At 41.3% G+C, this 26,542-nt stretch overlaps 1 protein-coding gene across 1 annotated transcript in view; it reads left to right on the forward strand.

Moving 5' to 3' along the window:
* The first annotated feature begins 1,644 nt into the window (after nucleotides 1-1,644).
* acer2 (alkaline ceramidase 2) overlaps nucleotides 1,645-26,542 on the forward strand; it is an 88,434-nt gene continuing 63,536 nt past the window's right edge. The window contains exons 1-2 of the mRNA XM_038804608.1: nucleotides 1,645-2,026; nucleotides 4,704-4,818. Coding sequence (XP_038660536.1) covers nucleotides 1,925-2,026; nucleotides 4,704-4,818 — 217 coding nt within the window. The 5' untranslated portion in view covers nucleotides 1,645-1,924. The remainder of the gene's footprint in view (nucleotides 2,027-4,703; nucleotides 4,819-26,542) is intronic.

The following is a 26,542-nucleotide window of genomic DNA, read 5'->3' on the forward strand; positions in this document are numbered from 1 at the left end:
AGCTTGCAGTCTTCATTTGTATTTGCAATACACTACACCAGGTGGCACCCTCGTGCATCTGCACTGTGTCCCCCTCCCTCTACAACATGGAATCAAAAGCTGCAGAATGTCCTGCTAGTGAGTTTACGAGGTTTTACATGGATTCTCCTTTACATCTTGGCTTTTATGCTCAAAACACCTGAACATAACACCTAGTATTGCGATAGCGTTGTAAAAAAAAACATGATCGCAATACTGGATGTTGTAAAAAAACAGTTATGGCCTTAACTCTGCTCATTATGTTTTGAAGCATCAAGGACACACTCTTACCTATACCGTCACTGATGTGGAAATGTCGGCATTGGACTGGGGTGAGCACAGTAAGAAGTCTTACAACACCAGGTTAAAGTCCAACATAGATCTCATAGAATTTACAGTGCAGAAGGAGGCCATTCGGCCCATCGAGTCTGCACCGGCTCTTGGAAAGAGCACCCTACCCAAGGTCCACACTTCCACCCTATCCCCATAACTCAGTAACCCCACCCAACACTAAGGGCAATTTTGGACACTAAGGGCAATTTAACATGACCAATCCACCTAACCTGCACATCTTTGGACTGTGGGAGGAAACCGGAGCACCCGGAGGAAACCCACACACACACGGGGAGGATGTGCAGACTCCGCACAGACAGTGACCCAAGCTGGAATCGAACCTGGGACCCTAGAGCTGTGAAGCAATTGTGCTATCCACAATGCTACCGTGCTGCAAACCGTGTTTCAAACACTAGCTTTCGGAGCACTGCTCCTTCCTCAGGCGAAACCTCAGGTGATACGTTCACTGGACTGGCACCAGGACTCACACTGCCGTCTCTGCTCTCAAACCTCCCCTGGAAACTTATGCATTTCAGTTTTACCTGCCCATTTTCAAAACGAGTTTTTTGTACTTAATCACGATTTGGGGATTGAACCTGTTCTTTTTTATTTTATTATTATTTATTATTTTAAACCATGCTGATGAAAAACGATCTTAAACGTATTCCTGAAAAATTACAGCAGGCACAATCAAACAGAAGAGAAAAAGAGATAATAATAAACTTTTATTGTCACAAGTATGAAGTTGCTGTGAAAAACCCCGAGTCGCCACATTCCTGCGCCTGTTCAGGTAAGCTGGAATGGGAATTGAACCCGCGACGCTGGCTTTGTTCTGCATTACAAACCAGCTATCTAGCCCACTGAGCTAAACCAGCTCCAGCAAAGGGGTTGACCGGTGAAAGCTCAGGATTAAAGCTGACACCATAAACCAGATGATGGTCCTGGAGATGTGGTTGGTGCAACATTCAAACATTTCATCCTCAGCAGGGGGGGGGGGGGGGGGGGAGACAAGGGGCTGGTTTAGCTCACTGGGCTAAATCGCTGGCTTTTAAAGCAGACCAAGCAGGCCAGCAGCACGGTTTGATTCCCGTACCAGCCTCCCCGGACAGGCGCCGGAATGTGGCGACTAGGGGCTTTTCACAGGAACTTCATTGAAGCCTACTCGTGACAATAAGCGATTTTCATTTCATTTTCATATAATCTGTTCCTGCTCCGGAGCAGAGAGACGCCCAGGGGGAGGGTGGCTGACCCTGGGGGATGGAAGCAGCAGATCGGAGCCGGAGAGATCTCAAGGAGAGAGGAGGCGTCCCATTGACCCAGAGCAATGTGGTTCATGGGAAGGGAAACCCGAGGTCAGGAAAACAGAGAGAGAGAGAGAAAAAAAAGACTGGGACTCTCCGGAGTGACATTGCAGGAAAAAGGAGGAATAGCTCATTACCGAGCCTGTCGTTGTTAGGGTTGATGTGAAGGCTCCTGAGGCTGGATGTACAGAGCGAGAGCAGACGGTCCAGAATGATCACCTTCACCCCCCACCCCCAGCTTTAACTCGGACCGAGATCAATAAAGTCCAAGTATGAGCCGGTTTTGGAACCAGTTGCAGGCTGGCAGTTCCGAAGTGGATTGGTGTGAGGGGAATTACGTGATCCTCTCAAACATTGCCGAATTTTACAACACGGTTTGTATCCATTTTTAGTTTTTAAACTGAAAAAGAAAAACAATAAGGTTGTTATTGTTTTGCCACTGAGGTGAAATAAGGTGCCGATTGTATTCTTAGAAATGTGGCGGATCGATCAGATGTCGCTGTGAACCTTTTACAGCAGAGGCATTGGCTGGAGCAGGAAACTATCTTGCTGGAGTTTCTTGTTTTGTTTTGCTCCAGGCGGATGTTTGTGCCGCACTTTCTGCTGCTTTCTTCAATCCATGTTTGTCTGCCCCAGGCATATTTATGTAACAGGACGGAGTTATAAACTCTTTTACACCTGGGCACCTTAACGACGCCGTTTTGGTGCAAGTCCTTTAAAAGTAAACTTTCATGTTACATTTTTTTGTAGCATGGCCCTCGGCGTGCCCCGACAACCCAAAATAAGGATGGTACTGTTTGCAGGTAGTGTGAGCTGGATGTGGCTATTTGATCGCACAGCTCTCACTAACAACTCTGGTTTTCTCCAACAAAAACTTTCATACTTTTCAATGTCTTCATCTTTTCACAGTTTGCCGCCTTGCGACACGTTTTTTTAAACTTCTCTCTTTTCCAAAGCTTGACTTTAATGAAATTCAAAGTGTTAAGTCAGGCCCTGTGTGTATGTTCAGTCAGTTCCAGCACGTTGGACATGGAAATGATATGTACCCGTGCAGTTTGACCACTGGCAGTATTTCCAGCCTCTGTATTCACAGGGGCTCCTTCTGCTTATGTCCTAAACTACTGTGCGGGGCTGGCTTATGATGCCTGGCTCTACCTTGGTTGGGTATCTGATTTGGTCTTGAGCACAGAGAGACAAGATCTTAAAGTTTGCTGGCGACTCAAAAAGACAAATACCCAGCTGAACCTTTGAAGGTTACTGCAAGGTATCGCAGAAGGGACAGGCAGGTGCAATGTGGATAAGTGTGAGGTAATTACTTTGGGAAGAAGAAAAATTTGGGAGCAAACACTTAATGGGAAGATCCTGAAGAGTGTGGATAAAGGGTGACGTGGGGTTCAGTTTTATAGTTTCATGAAAATGCGGGTGCACTGATAGCAGAAAAAGGCCAAAAGGATTTGAAATTTTATGAAGAGGGGCACTATGGACAAGAGTAAAGAAGTAACAATGAATTTATAGAAATCATTGGTTTTGTGACAGAGTGTGGGTAATTTTTTAAAAAGATGTTTAATATGGAGTCTGGAGAAGGTGGGCTACTATTGGTGACCACTTGGTCCCTAACCCATGACAGGTTTCCACAGCTTGCTGCTGTTATAATAGAGGTTCAGCTTTGTGTTTACCTGCACCACTTTGTGCGTAGATTTTTGGTTTGCAAATGGCCAGTATTATTACATGTTGAGGTTCTATTGGTCCCCAGTGTTGCAAAGAATGGATCTGACCACATTGCTGCAGAATGCTCTGTTCAGTTGGACTGTGTTGTACCATCTGTGCCTTGTGGAAATTTTTGTGCACACAAATACTTTCAACCACAAGTTCATCAGGCAATGTTCCACACTAATGACCTCAAGGCCTTGCAGGTTAAGGATATAGTGGATATGTTGGATGGTTCCCTGTGCAAACTGTCAACATCATTTGGCAGAGTACCTCTACTCCAAAACTGTCAAACAAGCACCATGTCATAGCTGGGGGGTGGTGAAAAGCACCCTCCCTGTCAGATCCTTCATGCACACCTAGAATCTAGGTGCCACTGCATGCTGTCCTCGGGGCAGTTACTATGGGGGACGAGATTGTCGCCCATCTCCTTCTGGAATGTTCCTTTGCAAAGAAGGTCTAGGAAGAGACGCAGTGGTTTTTGTTGGGTTTTATCCTGGCCAATTCCATAACACAGGACTCTGTGCGCTACGGTCAGTCCCCAGCGACGCACACCAAGGTAAACACAGGACCATAACTGAGTGAAAGATGCTTTTTGGTCTGCCTGAAACCTGCTATCTTTCAGTACAAAGAGCTGGCAATGACTGAGTGTAGTAGACTGGCACATTCCAAAGTTTAGGACTACGTGCAAGGGATGCACTAAAAATTAGGGTAGTCACTGCAAAGTTGGAGAAAGGCCTCTAGCCACAGTACACCAAGGGGCTGAAAACTGTGTAAAACCTCTTGGGCTGCATGTACTAGAGAATGCTTGACATTAAATATAAATTGAAAATATAACCCTGTAATTGTAGGTGTATTGAGGCACCTTCGAGTGCCATGCAGTGAACACTTAGACTATTGTGCTTTATGTAATGTCACATTTGAACTCTTACATAATCTACTTCCACAAATTAAAAAAAAATTAAGTATATTTGAATGAAAAATTTAAATTACATTTTTGGACAATTTTTGGACAAAATAAAATTGAGGTTGGCGGACCAATTTTCCAAGGCCTTGCAGTCAGCTGCATTAGGTTTTTTCAGTGATGTTGCACCAGGATTATGCACTGGTTCAGGAATTTGCAATGCCCATGAGTGATGAAAGACAAATTTAGAACTAATGCATGGACATTCTTCATGCAACGTTTGTTTTGCACAAGGAATGGTGTGGCAGTTTGTGAAATTGTGGAAAAACCTTGAGCTACTGTGTTAAGACCAATTGTTTTGTTGTGATGTCAATAATAGCATGTTCATTGTGTTTGTAATATTTACATACCATACCGTTTGTTTAACTTTTATTTTGCAGATCAGCAATGTTTTATTTTTTGTGTTGCCACCTATATGCATGTACTTATTTCGACAATATGCAACATGTTTCAACAGTGGGATATATCTCATTTGGACTCTGCTCGTTGTTGTAGGTAAGTTGTATTTCTCAAATGTGTTTTCAAAGGCATGTAGCTGGATACTTCATGGACCAATTAATGTGTGGAATTGTAGTTTCAGTTTCTGTATTGTTAATTGAAAGATTTTAAGTGGAAGGTGAATTGCTGTGATCAGGCAAAGCTATCTACGAAATAGATATGAACTACATGATTATGTATTTTGCACCTTTCTACTTCAACTTTCTTATTAAAATCACACTGATTTATTTATTGGATGTGGGGATCGTTGGTTGGGCCAGCATTTACTGCCCATCCCTAATTGCCCTAGAACAGAGTGACTTGTGAGGCCATCTCAGAGGGCATTTAACAGTTATATTGTTATGGATCTAGAAACACATGTCAGCCAGACCAGGTAAGGATGGTGAATGAGATGGGTTTTTATGACAAGCGACAATGGTTTCATAGTCATCATTAGGCTTTTAATTCCAGATTTTTAAAAATATGAATTTAGAGTCCCCAATCTCTTTTTTTTCCAATTAAGGGACATTTAGCTTGCCAATTCACCTGCCCTGCACATCTTTGGGTTGTAGGGATGAATGTACAAACTCCACGCGGACAATGACCCGGGGCTGGGACCGAACCCAGGTCCTTGGTGGCATGAGGCAGCAGTGCTAACCACTGCATTACCGTGCCGCCAGCTAATTCCAGATTGTTATTGAATTTACCATCTACCAGGGTGGGATTCAAAGCCGGGTCCCCAGAGCATTAACCTGGGTCTCTGGATTACTAGTCCACTGACAATACCACCATGCCATCATCTTCCCACTTGCATTTTTATGTTAAGGTTTTATCAACAGTTTCATCAAGGATATGATTTTTTTCTATGCATTTTTTTTCTTGATTCCCAGTAGATTTGTTTATGAATACTAAGTTACACCAGTTTGCTGTAAATTGTTCCATCCTTCTCTCGATCAATATTATGGGGCAGGACGGGGAGGCACAGTGTTGCTGCCTCACAACACCGAGGACCCGGGTTCGATCCCGGCACCGGGTCACTGTCCATGTGGAGTTAGCACATTCTCTCCATGTTTGGTGGCTTTCAACCCCACAACCCAAAGATGTGCAGGGTAGGTGAATTGGCCCCTTAATTGGGAAAAAAATATCACGGGGAAGGGAGGAGAGAGACTATTTGGACTTCTCTGAAATTATTACCACCTCTGCATTGGCTCTGTAAATCTATTTAATGAGCATCTGAACCATACAGGAAGATGCCAGGTTTGTACTTGTGTACATTTTGTTTTCAGTTAAGAAAGTGGTACGTGTGTCCCAATTATACACACTGCCTATGGACTCAAGAAAATAAAAATTGGCAAGGGCTCCTGCTCCTAATCTCTATCCAATCACTCTTCAGGGACAGCAACAGTAATGTATACTTATTTTTCCGTATAATAAATATCCTAAGGCATTTTACAAGAATAAAGGGAACACTGCACAGGTGGTGGGGGAAAATTATGTCAGCTACAAAAAGGTGTGCTGGAAGAGTTAGGTTCTGAGAAACATACCCCCGAAATCCTTTGTACAGTTTCTGTCATCAGTCATTCTCTTTGGTACTGACTGCTGAAGTATAGAAAGCACAATGTACCAGATCAGAAGTAAGATTTGCATCAAAATAAAGAAATACAAATACCCATTTATTTTATTCAATGACTAGAGCTGTGTATGCATCTAATATGTAACATGTATGCACAGCCATCCATACGGAATGGATGCGGGTGCACCGTGACAACCAATTTTTGGTAGGGCAGCAATAGGAATTTTGGTGGAGGAGCATTTGTAAAATTGATGTAATTTTTTAATGATCTTTGAAATTTAAAAACATTTTGTAGCACTTCAAGCAAACAAAGACATCTCACTTGCTGACTCATTATTGGTTTGTTTGTCTGTATCATTTAGTTGAACACATAGTTTTGTGAAAGTTGAACTAGCACTTCAAATCCTGTTTACTTTGCAATAATATTGTCTAATAAAAAGAAAATATATCTGTAATTATAATTGTTGCAGAAAAAAATTTGATTTGTGGTATATTAATATAGTGTGATCGTTGATTTGCAGCAGAGTCAATAACACACAGCCTGAGTAACATCTGCTTCCCATTGCATCAGTGCAACTATTAATTGTCTGACATGGTAATGTTGCATTTATGTTTCAGGGCTGGCTCTAAAGACAGCTATGAATTCTGGTAGTGGTTAATAGCATAAACAGAGCACTTCTGGTTCTTGCAACAAACTAGAGATTCACCTAAAAAAAGTGTCTTTTCTTCAAGCAGAGAACTACAGACTGCAAATATAAATAGTCAATTTTAGTGAAACAAACAGTTGCCAGTTGCTATTTTTCTTGGGTGCAAGAAGGTTCAATTGTCACCTTGTCCTGAAAGGCAGATAACATCGCCTTCACATTATGAGGTTGTATGAAATACCCCTCATCAGGCAATTTAATTAGACAGAACACTGTCAGGTTTCAGACAGGTCACCATAAACAACAGCTCATCCATAATCTACTGCCCGCAATGTAACTGGCACCAATCCCTGTTCACCCATCACTCCCGGGTTCACTGACCTCCATTGCCTCCCATGTGCCATGATTTTAATATTCTCTCCTTGTTTTCAAATTCTGCCCCATGGCCTCACCCCTCCCTTTCTCTTTAACCTTCTCTAGCCTTAAAACCCCCTTCAGATCTCTGCACTCAATTAATTCTCGCCTCTTGAGCTTCCCCGATTTGAATCACTCCATCACTGGGGGCTGTGCCATAGAACTGCCGAGAGCTCACGCTCTGGAATTACGTCCCTAAAACTTTCTGCCTCACTTTCCTCCTTTAAAGCACTCTTTAAAACTTACCGCTGACCAAGCATTTGGTCACCTGCCCTAACATCTTATGTGGCTTGGTCTCAAGTGTTCTTTGAAAATGCTGTTGTGGGGCAGTATGGTGGCACAGCGCTGAGGACCTGGGTTCGATTCCCGGCCCTGGGTCACTGTCCAGGTGGAGTTTGCACATTCTACCCGTGTCTGTGTGGGTTTCAGCCCCACAACACAAAGATGTGCAGGTTAGGTGGATTGGCCACACTAAATTGTCCCTTAATTGGAAAAAAAATAATTGGGTACTCTAAATTTATTTAAATTTATTTAAAAAAAAAAGAAAATGCTGTTATGGAGTGCCTTGGGAATCTTACTGCATTAAAGTTGCTATATATGTAATATGTATACAAGTTGGTCTTGTTGGAGTCATGCAATCTTCACTATCTATCCATTCGGGTTTGGTTTGCTTTCATCCAGTAATTAGCTATTAACCACAGATTGTTTTTTTTTATAAATTTAGATTACCCAATTATTTTTTCTATTAAGGGGCAATTTAGAGTGGCCAATCCACCTACTCTGCACATTTTTGGGTTGTGGGGGCGAAACCCACGCAAACACGGGGAGAATGTGCAAACTCCACACGGACAGTGACCCAGAGCCGGGATCGAACCTGGGACCTCAGCGCCGTGAGGCGGTTGTGCTAACCACTAGGCCACCGTGCTGCCCCAACCACAGATTGTTTGATCTACATTTTTGGAATCCTCCCTCCAAACATCTCCTTTTCATTGTGTATTTTGATCCTCATCAAGGTGAACAATGTTAGCTAAGGAATGCTTTGCATTTCTTTTTTTTAAAAGTATTTTTATTCAAAATGCTTTGCATTTCAACCGTCAATTATCAACATCAAACATATAGGATGGGTGAGACACAGATTAAACTTCTTAAACCTCGATAATGACTTCAGAATGACGGTCGCCGAAGGAGTTTGTTAATCATTTATCATTGTGGCCCACTGGTTATGTATAGCACGGGCCTTGCTGGTTACATATAATATGTAAATTAATATTCCCATTGTTTCCACGTACCTCCAGCATTGAAGTCTAACATCTTGGAATTATGATTTAGAGTATATGAGGTACTAGTGGTAAGCCCTCTCCAAAAATCCAGGCTATTCAAAAAAGGACAAATCAGTGAGTAATAAATCTGACTGCAAGAAGAACTAAGCTGCCTGGATTTTGATGGTCTCATTGCTAGTCCACAGGCAGGATTTTTAGGCCCTGTTGGGGTCAGGTAAAAAGGTGGATTGGGTCTCGAAATAGCAGAACCGGTTCCACATGTGAGTTTCCCAATCCCCTTCATTTTGGATGAGGTGGATTTTGGGATGGCAGGACTGCCTGCCTCCATAAACTGGGCAGCTAATTAAGCGCATTAAGCGACTTGTTAAATGAAAGTTAAGAAGGCTGGGTGGGTGGGATTTTCCAGTTGGCTTCCAGTTTCCCGATGCGATGTGGGGGGCAAATCAACTGTCTGAAGACAGGCATCCAGTGCAGGCTGGGGTGCCACTTCTGCAGGCAGGCCCATGGGCTGCCCCTGCCTGCCTGGGTGGGGGTGCTGCCGAAGGTCGCCCTGTAAAGAAATTCCACACCCCTCTCCTCTTCCTCCTCCTCTGTCTGTGGACTGTTTCCCTGCCCCCCCCCCCCCCACCCCTCCCTGAGGAGAGTTGAGGGCGTGGAACAGTCTCAGCACCTGTTGTTTCCCCCGAAAGCGATAATATAGTTCCATATTGTCTGTGTGTGTTCATGGGCTATAGTTTGGACACTTCTGTTCTACTGCACCATTATAGAACATAGAACATACAGTGCAGAAGGAGGCCATTTGGCCCATCGAGTCGGCACCAACCCACTTACGCCTATCCACCCTATCCCGGTAACCTAATAACCCTTCCTAATCATTTTTGGACACTAAGGGCAATTTAACATGATTTATAACATGATTCTTTGAATGTGATTGCCAATTTAGTGCTACTTTGTGTTAAATTTGGTTGCAGTTTTGCAATGTAGACCATGCCCACAAGGAACTCATTGAAACTAACGAAACCGAGGCCAGCTAACTTGGCAGAGCAGTGACATGGGGTTTGATGTGCTATATACTCCAGCAATATATCTGGCCAGCTAACTTGGCCGAGCAGTGACATGGGGTTTGATGTGCTATATACTCCAGCAATATATCTCACAGTGCATTTATCCACAGAGCTATCTTTGGTTTTAGCAGGACGTAAAGGATTAAAATACTATAGTTAAAACTCTATAACTTAAAGGTGGAAGGCAAAAAAAGCATTTAAGCACATACTCTGTAATGCTTTATGACATAAGTGAGCACACAATGATGATGGATTCTCCCAACGCTCCCATTGCAGGAAGACCAGTTGTTCACTCTCTGGTGTTGTCGCCTATGTGATGTTAAACTGAATCTTGATTTTCAGAAGTCATTGCAAATATTGTATATGAAGCAACTGTTGGAGAGGTGGATGAAGACACTGGCTTAGCGATGTGCTTGCTTATCCTAAAGAGAACTGACTCGGTTCTTCTCTAATGTTGAGATTGCTTGATGACAGAGACATCTTCATTTGGAACGCCCCCATGTTGTTTTTTCCCATGCAGTGGGATTCTCAACTCACAGGGTCTGAGATTGGCTTTAGGATATCATAGAATATAGAACATACAGTGCAGAAGGAGGCCATTCGGCCCATCAAGTCTTCACTGACCCATTTAAGCCCTTACTTTCATCCTATCCCCGTAATCCAATAATCCCTCCTAACCTTTTCGGTCACTAAGGGCAATTTATCATGGCCAAGCCACCTAACCTGCACATCTTTGGACTGTGGGAGGAAACCGGAGCACCCGGAGGAAACCCACGCAGACACGCGGAGAACGTGCAGACTCCGCACAGACAGTGATCCAGTGGGGAATCGAACCTGGCGCTCTGAAGCCACAGTGCTATCCACTTGTGCTTCCCTAAAGGATATCTTTGTATCCAAGGTTGGGATGCCCTATGCATCCGAGGGTTGCCATGCTCATGTGATTGTAGAATGCCATCTTTGCTGTGCAAGAATCCTCCATATGATCCACATGGTTGACCCAACGAAGCTGAGTTTTGAGTATGTTCTAGGTACCAGTGTGTGGCATCTTGCAAGAATTTTGGTGTGAGAGATTTTGTTCACCCACATGATGTTGCAGATAGAACTTTAAAACAGAGGAGGTAGAAGTAAATGTATGTGATGCCAGTAGGTTGTCCATGCATCATAGCCATAGAGAAGTGATGTGAAAACCATTGCCTGGTAAATTTTGATTTTTGTTTTGCTTGCTTCATAGCCTGTAGTTGAGCCTGGTAAATGTTGAGCTTGCTTTTTGTCAGACGATGTCTAATTTCTTCCTGCGACATGGTATTGTTGGAGACAGAGGGCATGATTAAATGGCCACACTGTACCCGAATAGCAGCGCACCATGGTGCAACGTGGCTGATAGGAGCCGGGGACCCCCTTCCTGGGATCTAGCCGGCTCGCAAGACCTTTTTAAATAAAATTTAATTCGATTTTTAACATTTTTGCCTCGCAGGTTCTATCGCCATCTCGCGAGACATTGTAATCTCATCGTGGAGGGATCACTCTTTGGCAACTCTGAGACAGCTAGTCTCACTCTAATATGCAGTTTAACAAAGCACCCGAGGTGTTGGGATCTATCACCTTCGCCTTGGAAACATCAGACAAGCGCCGTATAATACTGGTCTCCACAAATGGGGATCAGGTGGAATGGTACTCGTGGGAGTCTCCTAGGGAACAGGGGGTGCTCAAGTGCATGCGCTTTGAGAAATGTGGTACCCTGGCATTGCTGGTGCCACCCAGGCACCCTGACACTGCTAGCCTGGCACCCTGGCAGTGCCACTGGGTGCCAGCCTGGCACTGCTAACTGGCAGGGGCACTGCCAGGTTACTGAGTTGGCACTGCCAAGGTGCCAATCTGGCATTTTTAATCGGGCTGGTGCGCCCTGCTTGGATGTTGAAGGAGGCCCTCATTGTAAGTTGGGGCTGGGGGTGTCAGGGGTCACGCCAGGGGCTCCAGAGATTGGGACGCCATTTATCTCTCACTACACTGAGCAGCTGTGGCGAGCAGAGCTCCTCAGTGCTGAAAACGGTGCTATGTGTGGCCTCGGCCCTGCGTTCCCAAAGGCCCCACATCTAACCAGAGTGATGTTTGATAATGTTGTGTTTCTTGGCACTACGAGCGCCGGGAAACACACAGCTAAATGCGATCGTTATAGGACATTGTTCCCATTTAATTAAATCACGCCCAATGCTCCCAAGATAGCAGAATGTCTGAACTGAGTTGAGGGATTTAATGTTGATTGTGACTTAGAGGTCTTGAACTTTGTGACCAAGGGCAGGTTGGAACAAGATCTCTCCCTTTTTTAGACATTTAAGAACACACACGGCAGAAAATACAATATCTGCACTGAATAGAGGTACATACATTGGAGTGAATATGTGAAAAGTGTCAAATTTTGCACATGGCTCGAGTTTGGTGAATAATAACAGCTGGTTAAGGGCTCAAAGTTTTGCCATAATTTTCCTGTATATTGAATCTCTGCGTTGCTTGAATATGGATTTATTTCTTATCTTTGTTGTGTCTGCTTGTAGAGTTCTGTTTATTTATTTTTTAAATTGCGTAGTTTGGAACCCCGTTTCTATGCTTCATTGAAATCATTATGGATTCTGAGAATATCTAACTATGGATGTAGAGCCATTTAATACAGCTGCAGCTTTTATTGTGCATAGTATTCGATAAGTATTCAATCAGAAGAATAGGGACCAATAAATGTTATTGCTGTGGCAGCAGCCATCTGCTCCCACAGTATGAAGAGACTTAAAAGTAAATGGGTTTTAAATTGCTGTGATTTATTCATCTCAATGGTTCCATATAAGGAGGTTTCTGAAATCTCATGATGAAATTGATTGAATTGAACATTTTATTGGAATAACACGCATGTGCTTTTGCTAAAGTTATCTGTAGGAGGAATTATACCTCACTTATGGTAGCTCATGTCTGCTTCAAGGCTTAATACTTGAGGGATTTTGAACAGAAGATAGGATGATGGCAAGTTTGAGACACTTGCTAAACAATATATTGATGCTCCTTATTCTTTTGAATATTTTTCTGGCTTTTAAATGTTAAAAAAAATGTAATTCATCTGAAAAGTCCTTGAATAAAGTTGATAAGCAAGTATCACTGCCATCACATGGACCAAAAATAGAAAGTGAAAGTGTGCGAAGACCTTGCATTAAAGTGAATATTGTCTCAAGGTGTTTAGTTCTCAGTCCTGAAGCCTATCCCAATGAGGTATCAGCCTCCCCGGACAGGCGCCGAAATGTGGCGACTAGGGGCTTTTCACAGTAACTTAATTGAAGCCTACTCGTGACAATAAGCGATTTTCATTTCATGAGGTTCTGTTTCATCTGGGGCAGAACTTACACGAGGTGAAGACGCACAAGATAGCTTTCTACTGAAGTGGCAGTGAGGCTAGCTGCTGCTGCAGTAACTATTCTCTTTATGAAGTTGTCTTGGATTGATTTATCTGCTTGCGACATACATGTCTCACAAACAGAGACAAATTCATTTTGGATTTGTCACAGTGCGCTTTACTTATCTGATCGGGTGCATGAATGCCTTTGGGTACACTAACCTGATTAGGGTTCCCAGTCCAAGGAACATTTTAGTGTATGATCGCAGTCACCATAGCAGTGTGAAATTTCAAATTCTTTTGCAAATACAACCATCAAAGAACAAATGATCAAATGAATAATTGAAGTGAAAATAAAAGAGAAACAAGAGAAAATATAAGACAGAAATCACGTACAGAGATAAGTAAGTGGCATAAAATGGAAAATCCAGGATAAAAAAGGAGGCTGATTGCAAGAAACAGTAAAGTAAAAGATCATGTGGAGACTGGGGTTGAATTGGATTTTGTTTAAAGGATATAGAAACAGCTGGGGAAATTAGGACATGCTTCATTGTTTTTCTTTTTTTATTAATTTACGGGATGTGGGTGTCGCTGGTTAGGCCAGCATGTATTACCCATCCCTAGTTGTCCTTCAGAAGGTGGTAGTGAGTTGCTTTCTTGAACCGCTGCAGTCCTTGAGGTGTAGGTGCACCCACTGTGCTGTTAGGGAGGGAGTTCCAGGATGTTGCTCCAGCGACATTGAAGGAGCGGCGATATATTTCAAGCCAGGGTGGTGAGTGACTTGGAGGGGAACCTCCGGTGGTGGGGTTCCCAGGTATTTGCTGCTCATGTCCTTCTAGATGGTGGTGGTCATTGGTTTGGAAGGTGCTGTCTAAGGAACCTTGGTGAGTTACTGCAGTGCATCTTGTAGATGGTACACATGGCTGCCACTATTCGCGGTGGTGGTGGGTTTGAATATTTGTGGAAGGGGGAGCAATTAAGTGGGCTGCTTTGTCCCAGAGGGTGTTGAGCTTCTTGGGTGTTGTTGGAGCTGCACTCATCCAGGCAAGTGGAGAGTATTCCATTACACTCCTGACTTGTGCCTTGTAGATGGTAGACAGGCTTTGAGGGGTCAGGAGGTGAGTTATTCGCTATAATATTCCTAGCCTTTGACCTGCCCTGGTAGCCACAGTATTAATATCATAGAATCATAGAACCTACAGTGCAGAAGGAGGTCATTTGCCCACCAAGTCCGCACTGGCCCCCAGAAAGAGCACCCCACCCAAGCCCACACCTTCACCCCATCCCGCAACCCAGCAACACCACCCAACCCCTTGGACACTAAAGGCAATTTAGCATGGCTAATCCACCTACCCTGCACATCTTTGGACCAGTTCAGTTTCAGTTCAGTTTCTGATCAATGGTAACCCTCAGGATGTTGATTGTGGGGGATTCAGTGATGGTAATGCCATTGAATGTCAAAGGACGACAGTTAGATCCTCTCAGGTAGGATGTGATCATTGCCTGGCACTTGTGTGGTGCAAATGTAACTTGTCACTTGTCAGCCCAAGCTTAGATATTGTCCATGTCTTGCTGCATTTGGACATGGACTGCTTCATTTGTGGCAGCATGGTAGCACAAGTGATTAGCACTGTGGCTTCACAGCGCCAGGCAAAAAAGGTTTGATTCCCCGCTGGGTCACTGTCTGTGCGGAGTTTGCACATTCTCCCCGTGTGTGCGTGGGTTTCCTCCGGGTGCTCCGGTTTCCTCCCACAGTCCAAAAATGTGCAGGTTAGGTGGATTGGCCATGATAAATTGCCCTTAGAGTCCAAAAAAAAAGGTTAGGAGGGGTTATTGGGTTACGGGGATAGGGTGGAAGTGAGGGCTTAAGTGGGTCGGTGCAGACTCGATGGGCCGAATGGCCTCCTTCTGCACTGTATGTTCTATGTTGTTCATTATCTGAGGAGTCACGAATGGTGCTGAACATTGCGCAGTCCTCTGCATACATCCCCACTTCTGACCTTGTCATGTTGTATTTAATAAATTGTTAGCTCAAACTCTGATGATGTTGGCAAGTGCAGTATGTGCTTTTAGATTTTCTTTCCTCTCCTCATCCCCTTGTTAAAGGATGGTTCCTCATGTAACAGGTAAGGATGGTTCCTCAGGTAACAGGTAAGGATGGTTCCTCAGGTAACAGGTAAGGATGGTTCCTCAGGTAACTGGTAAAGATGGTTCCTCAGGTAACAGGTAAGGATGGTTCCTCAGGTAACAGTTAAGGATGGTTCCTCAGGTAACAGGTAAGGATGGTTCCTCATGTAACAGGTAAGGATGGTTCCTCAGGTAACAGGTAAGGATGGTTCCTCAGGTAACTGGTAAAGATGGTTCCTCAGGTAACAGTTAAGGATGGTTCCTCATGTAACAGGTAAGGATGGTTCCTCAGGTAACAGGTAAGGATGGTTCTGAAGTTAAAACTCACCACTATTCTTAGAATTCCCCCTATACCAAAAAAAAGGTTGATATTCTAAATGGTGAACAGGGATTCTCACTCCCTGACTCCAGTGCAGGCTTCTGTGAGTGCTATTCAGGTCAAACTATCTTTTCAAGTTATCCCCCGGTATAACCCATACCTTCACCGAAGAATTTTACCTACTTACCCCTTAATAGCATCGATGTCCTGGGTCCTGCGTTATTAAGGAAGTGAAGTAAGCTAATAACCACTTTTTCAGGTTAAGTTATTTTTATTATTATATTTTTTCTTTTAAAAGCTGCAAACACTTTCTTTACAGAAAGGAAAAAAGATCTTGCTTCTGGCTGCTTCAGGCCCACCTTGGCAATCGATCTTCTTAAAATCTGGTCTTCTTGAGTTGTATTCGCTGGTGAACTCGGTTGCTGTGTCCTGTTCTTCCCATGCACCGAGCTGTGAGAGCTGGCTCTGCTAGCTATCTCTAAGCTGACTCTGACTCCTGTTTAAATTCTAGTCTTCCTTAGATGTATAACTGTTTAAACTCGGCTGCTTGCCTTGTCTTTCCCATGACCGAGCTCTCTCTCTCTCTCTCTGAGTTCTCCTCCCCTCCTCTCCTGTTGCTGGTGCTGTCCTTGTCCTCTGTCCTCTGTTTCTGCTCCCTGGGTTTATATTCTCTTTCTGAGAGTTATTAAGTTTTAACGACTTTTGTAAATGGGCTTGTTTCACTTTGATAGTTTAAAAGTATCTTTGATGTAAACATCTTACTACAACTAATTATTCATTTTGGGCATATCGTCTCCTCTCAGATCTGATTAAACAATGCTTTGGTTTCAATAGGTGTTACTTTTAATTCTGTGATTTCAAATCGTTTAATTTTCCAATTGTCCCCAGCTCATAACTTTGCCTTTGATTTTGACTTACATGATGTTTCTCGTAGACAGGTTGTCTCCAATTTTCTTTTAATTGTTTGATGTTCATAGAATTTTACACTTTAAATTTGACACCAAATTTGACTGAGTATCTTCCATCCTTTCCAGCTGTTTACTAAGAGAGTTTATTTCAATTAAGGTGTGAAACTTTGCTTTTAGCGGTATGCTAAAATTTAACTTGGTTATGACTTGAAAGACTTGCCTGTTTTAAACATTCGTCACTTAATGCAATTGAAACTCTCATCCATGCTTTTTCAGATGCTTCCTGAGATAGTTACATTCCATGAAGGTGTGAGCCATTGTTTTAGCTTACCACATGAGACTGGTGTGTTTGATTAGCCTGCTTGTGAGCAAGAATCTGCATTTTACAACCCTGCTCTTTGAAGCTGCTATGAAACTTTTGTGGGATCTTTCCCTGTACCCTCTCAAACCAGATATTGCCAGACTTCCATGTTTCAAATGACACATTTTTCTGTATTTTCAAGAACACCCCGTCTTGACATTTGAAACATAACTATATAATTTGGTTAATTGTCCCCCCATCCAATTGTACTAACATATATCCCCGATCTTTGTCATTTGTATGCATGTGTTGGAATTTCAAATTGTGCACCAAAATCAACACGTAAATGCATCCATATCTCAGACCAGTGTCGATAAGAGTCTTTTCTTTTCCTCAAGTCCAATTACCGTGAACCATAGCCGTTGTTGCTCAGGAAGGTAACAATCGCTTTCCGTGTGTTCCACTACCTCCAAAGCATTTTACTTCCTTGGGATAGCAGCACCGTAGAAGCTTCCTCATGTCCCTTAGAAACAGCACACAACTCAGTCCATCAGTAACCACAAAGGTCTTTTGTCCATCACTGGCTGTTACGTGTCTCATTTTTCCGTCATCCAAAATGCTTTTCCATTGCTGATTGGAATGGTAAATTATGATATCATGTACCACCCACTGATTCCCTTGTTTCATTAATTTAAAAGGTTCAATTGATCCTGCTTGTATTCCTAACTTCCCCATTAATGTCTAACATTGTCGTGAACCATGTATGTCTGCCAACCCCTGGTTTACATGAGAGAATATCTTTCTGACAAATTTCCTTCCAATCCCTTTTTCTGTCATCGTTTCCCTTACAACATGAAAGTGTATATTTTCCATTACAGCATTTGCAAAACCACATCGAACTGTCACTTTTCCAAATAAATTCTCCCTATTGTTAAATACATAGTAAAAAAAAAATTAAGTCTTATCTTAACATATTACTCATTACCTAACCACACAAATAGACTGTGTGCTACAACTTTACATATTTGCAACTGTTATCACAATTTAAATACTAGTAATAAATTACAATATCGAAACATTCCTTCTTGGCTTTGGGACCAATAATTATTACATACTAAATATGGCATATTAACAACATCAATATTATTTGTAATGTTCTATGTAGTTAAATCAAGAAAACACACTAAACTACCCCTCTATTAAAACATTCACACAGTTTAGAAATGCGGATCAAGTTCTTTAATGGCACACCTACCCCCCTTGTCATATATAGCAGTCCCTATCAATTTACATGAATTTTTTTTTTTTTAATAACAATTACAGCTCTTCAATGCAATATTGTTTTGCCGCATTGATAACAATTTTCCCGCCGTGGTATCAAGCTACAAAAATTCTTAAATGATTGTCATTTATCATATTGGGGTTCCTCGTCAGTCGCTACTGTCTGCCGAGACCCTTAATAACTCCACCGTGTAGTACATACCCCATGGAGACCACAGATCATCCATCAGCTAATGTCCAGTTAGAGATGTCTGACCGGAGGTTTCACTGTCCAGTTATAATTTGATATTTTGATTTGTTTCTAACTCGTAACGTTTTCCTCCGGGTTCTGTCATTTAATTCCCTCAAATATGTAGCCAATTGTATCATTAGTTTCCCCCCAATCCTGTCTAAAAGATTCTTCTCTGGAGCGTAGTTCTCTTCCTTCTTGTGAACTGGTTTGTTATTTATTTTTTCCATCTGAAAAATCAAATGAACAGATCAAGGGTGGAGAGGGCCCTATTCTTTAATTTGTACTTTCTATTTTCATTTGGATTATCCCAGAAGTGCCCTCTCCAGGACGTCCGGATTTCTTTTGCCACCATTTCTTTTTGAACTGGTTTATTTTCCTTGTCATTGATGTACATCATACCATTAAGGCCTGTTAAGCCTCCTTCTGTCATTGTCAATTGGTTTTAATATTTTAATTTTTCTGCATCAATTTGTATTAAATCTTTTCCGGCAATCAGATACTAATTTCCTGGTACTGCAATTAATTCTCCAAACTAACTTCTGGTCCAATATCTTTATTCTCTAAAGCTCCTTCTTCAATGTATTTAACATTCTAAACATCATTATCTCTGCTAGTGACTGTTTGTGATCAGCGGGCACTAGGACCCTGCGGAGCCATGCAGTGTCAATTTCAATGCAGCAATTTCAAAGTCTGCAGCAGCACAAACTCTTATCTGTTTATTCTGAGACCAATTTAGTTCTGAACATACTGATTTACTTATCCCATAATACTGATCACATTTCTACCTGCCATTTATAACTTCCAATTTATGTGAAAATCGGCTTTGTAAAACACAACATTTTTTAAAAGTACAAACATTAAAAGAAATTCACAATTCCTTATTAGACATACACACACTCATTCATCCACTCAGATCTTGGATCTTTACTCTGCAGGATTTCACAAATCCTTATTAAACACACACTCACATTTATCCACTGAGATCTTGGACCTCTATTCTGCAGGGTTTTAGTTACTCTTAACAAAAATTGAGACCCCTCCATGCTGATAAGTTTCACTTCTGCAGGAGTTTTTTTGCCTCTGTTAAGCTTTTCTACTCTTGTTTCATTGTTTCAACTCTCTTGACTGTATTCCAGGGCAAGAGAATTACCCTAATTGCCATTTTTTGGATTTTTTTTCTGTTCCTGGTTGTCCCTTTCAGGTGCACTCTGAAATTAAGGATAAGTACCCTTTCTGGGCCCTATCCAAGGCTGACTAAGGCACTATCTTCCTGTTTTAGTTAAGGGTCGATTGGTTATTGGTTTCTGAAGATTCTAAGCGTCCCTATTTTCCAGAAAATGTCCGCACAATCTGCCTTACTCTGAGGATGATTTATTCTTTGGCCTCTTTTACCAGTAACGGATGCAAGATTTTAGTGCTATCACCAAAATGTCTTGCAGACTTTTTCTCAGGGTCAGTATCTTCTAGTCTACTGATTTTCACACCCAACCTGAGCTTCAGTCCCCTCGATCCACAGAATATCCTTACAAAAGCCAATCACACATGACTTTCCAGACTAAACTCGGCAGGTAAAGTCTGACTCACACATAGACTAGAAACTTCTAATATTCTAGCCTTTGTGCCGGTTAGAAACTTCTAATATTCCAACCGTTTCTTGGGAACTAGAAACTTCTAATATTCTAGCCCCTACTCTGCTTAACTAGAAACTTCTAATATTCTAGGCTTACTTTACCTAGAAACTTCTAATATTCTAGCCTCGCTTTACCTAGAAACTTCTAATATTCTAGGCTTACTTTACCTAGAAACTTCTAATATTCTAGGCCTCCACGCTGGGCGCCATGAAGTTAAAACTCACCACTATTCTTAGAATTCCCCCTATACCAAAAAAAGGTTGATATTCTAAATGGTGAACAGGGATTCTCACTCCCTGACTCCAGTGCAGGCTTCTGTGAGTGCTATTCAGGTCAAACTATCTTTTCAAGTTATCCCCCGGTATAACCCATACCTTCACCGAAGAATTTTACCTACTTACCCCTTAATAGCATCGATGTCCTGGGTCCTGCGTTATTAAGGAAGTGAAGTAAGCTAATAACCACTTTTTCAGGTTAAGTTATTTTTATTATTATATTTTTTCTTTTAAAAGCTGCAAACACTTTCTTTACAGAAAGGAAAAAAGATCTTGCTTCTGGCTGCTTCAGGCCCACCTTGGCAATCGATCTTCTTAAAATCTGGTCTTCTTGAGTTGTATTCGCTGGTGAACTCGGTTGCTGTGTCCTGTTCTTCCCATGCACCGAGCTGTGAGAGCTGGCTCTGCTAGCTATCTCTAAGCTGACTCTGACTCCTGTTTAAATTCTAGTCTTCCTTAGATGTATAACTGTTTAAACTCGGCTGCTTGCCTTGTCTTTCCCATGACCGAGCTCTCTCTCTCTCTCTCTGAGTTCTCCTCCCCTCCTCTCCTGTTGCTGGTGCTGTCCTTGTCCTCTGTCCTCTGTTTCTGCTCCCTGGGTTTATATTCTCTTTCTGAGAGTTATTAAGTTTTAACGACTTTTGTAAATGGGCTTGTTTCACTTTGATAGTTTAAAAGTATCTTTGATGTAAACATCTTACTACAACTAATTATTCATTTTGGGCATATCGTCTCCTCTCAGATCTGATTAAACAATGCTTTGGTTTCAATAGGTGTTACTTTTAATTCTGTGATTTCAAATCGTTTAATTTTCCAATTGTCCCCAGCTCATAACTTTGCCTTTGATTTTGACTTACATGATGTTTCTCGTAGACAGGTCGTCTCCAATTTTCTTTTAATTGTTTGATGTTTATAGAATTTTACACTTTAAATTTGACACCAAATTTGACTGAGTATCTTCCATCCTTTCCAGCTGTTTACTAAGAGAGTTTATTTCAATTAAGGTGTGAAACTTTGCTTTTAGCGGTATGCTAAAATTTAACTTGGTTATGACTTGAAAGACTTGCCTGTTTTAAACATTCGTCACTTAATGCAATTGAAACTCTCATCCATGCTTTTTCAGATGCTTCCTGAGATAGTTACATTCCATGAAGGTGTGAGCCATTGTTTTAGCTTACCACATGAGACTGGTGTGTTTGATTAGCCTGCTTGTGAGCAAGAATCTGCATTTTACAACCCTGCTCTTTGAAGCTGCTATGAAACTTTTGTGGGATCTTTCCCTGTACCCTCTCAAACCAGATATTGCCAGACTTCCATGTTTCAAATGACACATTTTTCTGTATTTTCAAGAACACCCCGTCTTGACATTTGAAACATAACTATATAATTTGGTTAATTGTCCCCCCATCCAATTGTACTAACATATATCCCCGATCTTTGTCATTTGTATGCATGTGTTGGAATTTCAAATTGTGCACCAAAATCAACACGTAAATGCATCCATATCTCAGACCAGTGTCGATAAGAGTCTTTTCTTTTCCTCAAGTCCAATTACCGTGAACCATAGCCGTTGTTGCTCAGGAAGGTAACAATCGCTTTCCGTGTGTTCCACTACCTCCAAAGCATTTTACTTCCTTGGGATAGCAGCACCGTAGAAGCTTCCTCATGTCCCTTAGAAACAGCACACAACTCAGTCCATCAGTAACCACAAAGGTCTTTTGTCCATCACTGGCTGTTACGTGTCTCATTTTTCCGTCATCCAAAATGCTTTTCCATTGCTGATTGGAATGGTAAATTATGATATCATGTACCACCCACTGATTCCCTTGTTTCATTAATTTAAAAGGTTCAATTGATCCTGCTTGTATTCCTAACTTCCCCATTAATGTCTAACATTGTCGTGAACCATGTATGTCTGCCAACCCCTGGTTTACATGAGAGAATATCTTTCTGACAAATTTCCTTCCAATCCCTTTTTCTGTCATCGTTTCCCTTACAACATGAAAGTGTATATTTTCCATTACAGCATTTGCAAAACCACATCGAACTGTCACTTTTCCAAATAAATTCTCCCTATTGTTAAATACATAGTAAAAAAAAAAATTAAGTCTTATCTTAACATATTACTCATTACCTAACCACACAAATAGACTGTGTGCTACAACTTTACATATTTGCAACTGTTATCACAATTTAAATACTAGTAATAAATTACAATATCGAAACATTCCTTCTTGGCTTTGGGACCAATAATTATTACATACTAAATATGGCATATTAACAACATCAATATTATTTGTAATGTTCTATGTAGTTAAATCAAGAAAACACACTAAACTACCCCTCTATTAAAACATTCACACAGTTTAGAAATGCGGATCAAGTTCTTTAATGGCACACCTACCCCCCTTGTCATATATAGCAGTCCCTATCAATTTACATGAATTTTTTTTTTTTTAATAACAATTACAGCTCTTCAATGCAATATTGTTTTGCCGCATTGATAACAATTTTCCCGCCGTGGTATCAAGCTACAAAAATTCTTAAATGATTGTCATTTATCATATTGGGGTTCCTCGTCAGTCGCTACTGTCTGCCGAGACCCTTAATAACTCCACCGTGTAGTACATACCCCATGGAGACCACAGATCATCCATCAGCTAATGTCCAGTTAGAGATGTCTGACCGGAGGTTTCACTGTCCAGTTATAATTTGATATTTTGATTTGTTTCTAACTCGTAACGTTTTCCTCCGGGTTCTGTCATTTAATTCCCTCAAATATGTAGCCAATTGTATCATTAGTTTCCCCCCAATCCTGTCTAAAAGATTCTTCTCTGGAGCGTAGTTCTCTTCCTTCTTGTGAACTGGTTTGTTATTTATTTTTTCCATCTGAAAAATCAAATGAACAGATCAAGGGTGGAGAGGGCCCTATTCTTTAATTTGTACTTTCTATTTTCATTTGGATTATCCCAGAAGTGCCCTCTCCAGGACGTCCGGATTTCTTTTGCCACCATTTCTTTTTGAACTGGTTTATTTTCCTTGTCATTGATGTACATCATACCATTAAGGCCTGTTAAGCCTCCTTCTGTCATTGTCAATTGGTTTTAATATTTTAATTTTTCTGCATCAATTTGTATTAAATCTTTTCCGGCAATCAGATACTAATTTCCTGGTACTGCAATTAATTCTCCAAACTAACTTCTGGTCCAATATCTTTATTCTCTAAAGCTCCTTCTTCAATGTATTTAACATTCTAAACATCATTATCTCTGCTAGTGACTGTTTGTGATCAGCGGGCACTAGGACCCTGCGGAGCCATGCAGTGTCAATTTCAATGCAGCAATTTCAAAGTCTGCAGCAGCACAAACTCTTATCTGTTTATTCTGAGACCAATTTAGTTCTGAACATACTGATTTACTTATCCCATAATACTGATCACATTTCTACCTGCCATTTATAACTTCCAATTTATGTGAAAATCGGCTTTGTAAAACACAACATTTTTTAAAAGTACAAACATTAAAAGAAATTCACAATTCCTTATTAGACATACACACACTCATTCATCCACTCAGATCTTGGATCTTTACTCTGCAGGATTTCACAAATCCTTATTAAACACACACTCACATTTATCCACTGAGATCTTGGACCTCTATTCTGCAGGGTTTTAGTTACTCTTAACAAAAATTGAGACCCCTCCATGCTGATAAGTTTCACTTCTGCAGGAGTTTTTTTGCCTCTGTTAAGCTTTTCTACTCTTGTTTCATTGTTTCAACTCTCTTGACTGTATTCCAGGGCAAGAGAATTACCCTAATTGCCATTTTTTGGATTTTTTTTCTGTTCCTGGTTGTCCCTTTCAGGTGCACTCTGAAATTAAGGATAAGTACCCTTTCTGGGCCCTATCCAAGGCTGACTAAGGCACTATCTTCCTGTTTTAGTTAAGGGTCGATTGGTTATTGGTTTCTGAAGATTCTAAGCGTCCCTATTTTCCAGAAAATGTCCGCACAATCTGCCTTACTCTGAGGATGATTTATTCTTTGGCCTCTTTTACCAGTAACGGATGCAAGATTTTAGTGCTATCACCAAAATGTCTTGCAGACTTTTTCTCAGGGTCAGTATCTTCTAGTCTACTGATTTTCACACCCAACCTGAGCTTCAGTCCCCTCGATCCACAGAATATCCTTACAAAAGCCAATCACACATGACTTTCCAGACTAAACTCGGCAGGTAAAGTCTGACTCACACATAGACTAGAAACTTCTAATATTCTAGCCTTTGTGCCGGTTAGAAACTTCTAATATTCCAACCGTTTCTTGGGAACTAGAAACTTCTAATATTCTAGCCCCTACTCTGCTTAACTAGAAACTTCTAATATTCTAGGCTTACTTTACCTAGAAACTTCTAATATTCTAGCCTCGCTTTACCTAGAAACTTCTAATATTCTAGGCTTACTTTACCTAGAAACTTCTAATATTCTAGGCCTCCACGCTGGGCGCCATGAAGTTAAAACTCACCACTATTCTTAGAATTCCCCCTATACCAAAAAAAGGTTGATATTCTAAATGGTGAACAGGGATTCTCACTCCCTGACTCCAGTGCAGGCTTCTGTGAGTGCTATTCAGGTCAAACTATCTTTTCAAGTTATCCCCCGGTATAACCCATACCTTCACCGAAGAATTTTACCTACTTACCCCTTAATAGCATCGATGTCCTGGGTCCTGCGTTATTAAGGAAGTGAAGTAAGCTAATAACCACTTTTTCAGGTTAAGTTATTTTTATTATTATATTTTTTCTTTTAAAAGCTGCAAACACTTTCTTTACAGAAAGGAAAAAAGATCTTGCTTCTGGCTGCTTCAGGCCCACCTTGGCAATCGATCTTCTTAAAATCTGGTCTTCTTGAGTTGTATTCGCTGGTGAACTCGGTTGCTGTGTCCTGTTCTTCCCATGCACCGAGCTGTGAGAGCTGGCTCTGCTAGCTATCTCTAAGCTGACTCTGACTCCTGTTTAAATTCTAGTCTTCCTTAGATGTATAACTGTTTAAACTCGGCTGCTTGCCTTGTCTTTCCCATGACCGAGCTCTCTCTCTCTCTCTCTGAGTTCTCCTCCCCTCCTCTCCTGTTGCTGGTGCTGTCCTTGTCCTCTGTCCTCTGTTTCTGCTCCCTGGGTTTATATTCTCTTTCTGAGAGTTATTAAGTTTTAACGACTTTTGTAAATGGGCTTGTTTCACTTTGATAGTTTAAAAGTATCTTTGATGTAAACATCTTACTACAACTAATTATTCATTTTGGGCATATCGTCTCCTCTCAGATCTGATTAAACAATGCTTTGGTTTCAATAGGTGTTACTTTTAATTCTGTGATTTCAAATCGTTTAATTTTCCAATTGTCCCCAGCTCATAACTTTGCCTTTGATTTTGACTTACATGATGTTTCTCGTAGACAGGTCGTCTCCAATTTTCTTTTAATTGTTTGATGTTTATAGAATTTTACACTTTAAATTTGACACCAAATTTGACTGAGTATCTTCCATCCTTTCCAGCTGTTTACTAAGAGAGTTTATTTCAATTAAGGTGTGAAACTTTGCTTTTAGCGGTATGCTAAAATTTAACTTGGTTATGACTTGAAAGACTTGCCTGTTTTAAACATTCGTCACTTAATGCAATTGAAACTCTCATCCATGCTTTTTCAGATGCTTCCTGAGATAGTTACATTCCATGAAGGTGTGAGCCATTGTTTTAGCTTACCACATGAGACTGGTGTGTTTGATTAGCCTGCTTGTGAGCAAGAATCTGCATTTTACAACCCTGCTCTTTGAAGCTGCTATGAAACTTTTGTGGGATCTTTCCCTGTACCCTCTCAAACCAGATATTGCCAGACTTCCATGTTTCAAATGACACATTTTTCTGTATTTTCAAGAACAGTTCCTCAGGTAACAGGTAAGGATGGTTCTTCAGGTACTAGGTAAGGATGGTTCCTCAGGCACCAGATTAGGATGATTCCTCAGGTACCGATTCTTCTTCTAACGAGCATCCTGGTATCTGGGGTACATCATTGTTTTCTTATGGCGAAAATATCGCAGGTCGTTTCCTCCAGAGACATTACTCCATCATCCTTGTACATGTCCCTAACTGTCTGTGTCCCCTCGTTCTGTCTCCACCTTTTGAAGGTGGCGTCCATTATTGCGGGTGTGAACCTGTGGTTGTTGCCATTTTATCATGAATTTAAGAAGGTCCATTCATCAGATTTTGTTAGCCATTTGAATTTTCGATTAGCTGACCAGGTTTCTGAGAAAGCAACAGCCAGATGTAGCAACTAAGT

Source organism: Scyliorhinus canicula, chromosome 8 (genome assembly GCF_902713615.1).
Source record: "Scyliorhinus canicula chromosome 8, sScyCan1.1, whole genome shotgun sequence".
Classification (NCBI taxonomy): Eukaryota; Metazoa; Chordata; class Chondrichthyes; order Carcharhiniformes; family Scyliorhinidae; genus Scyliorhinus; species Scyliorhinus canicula.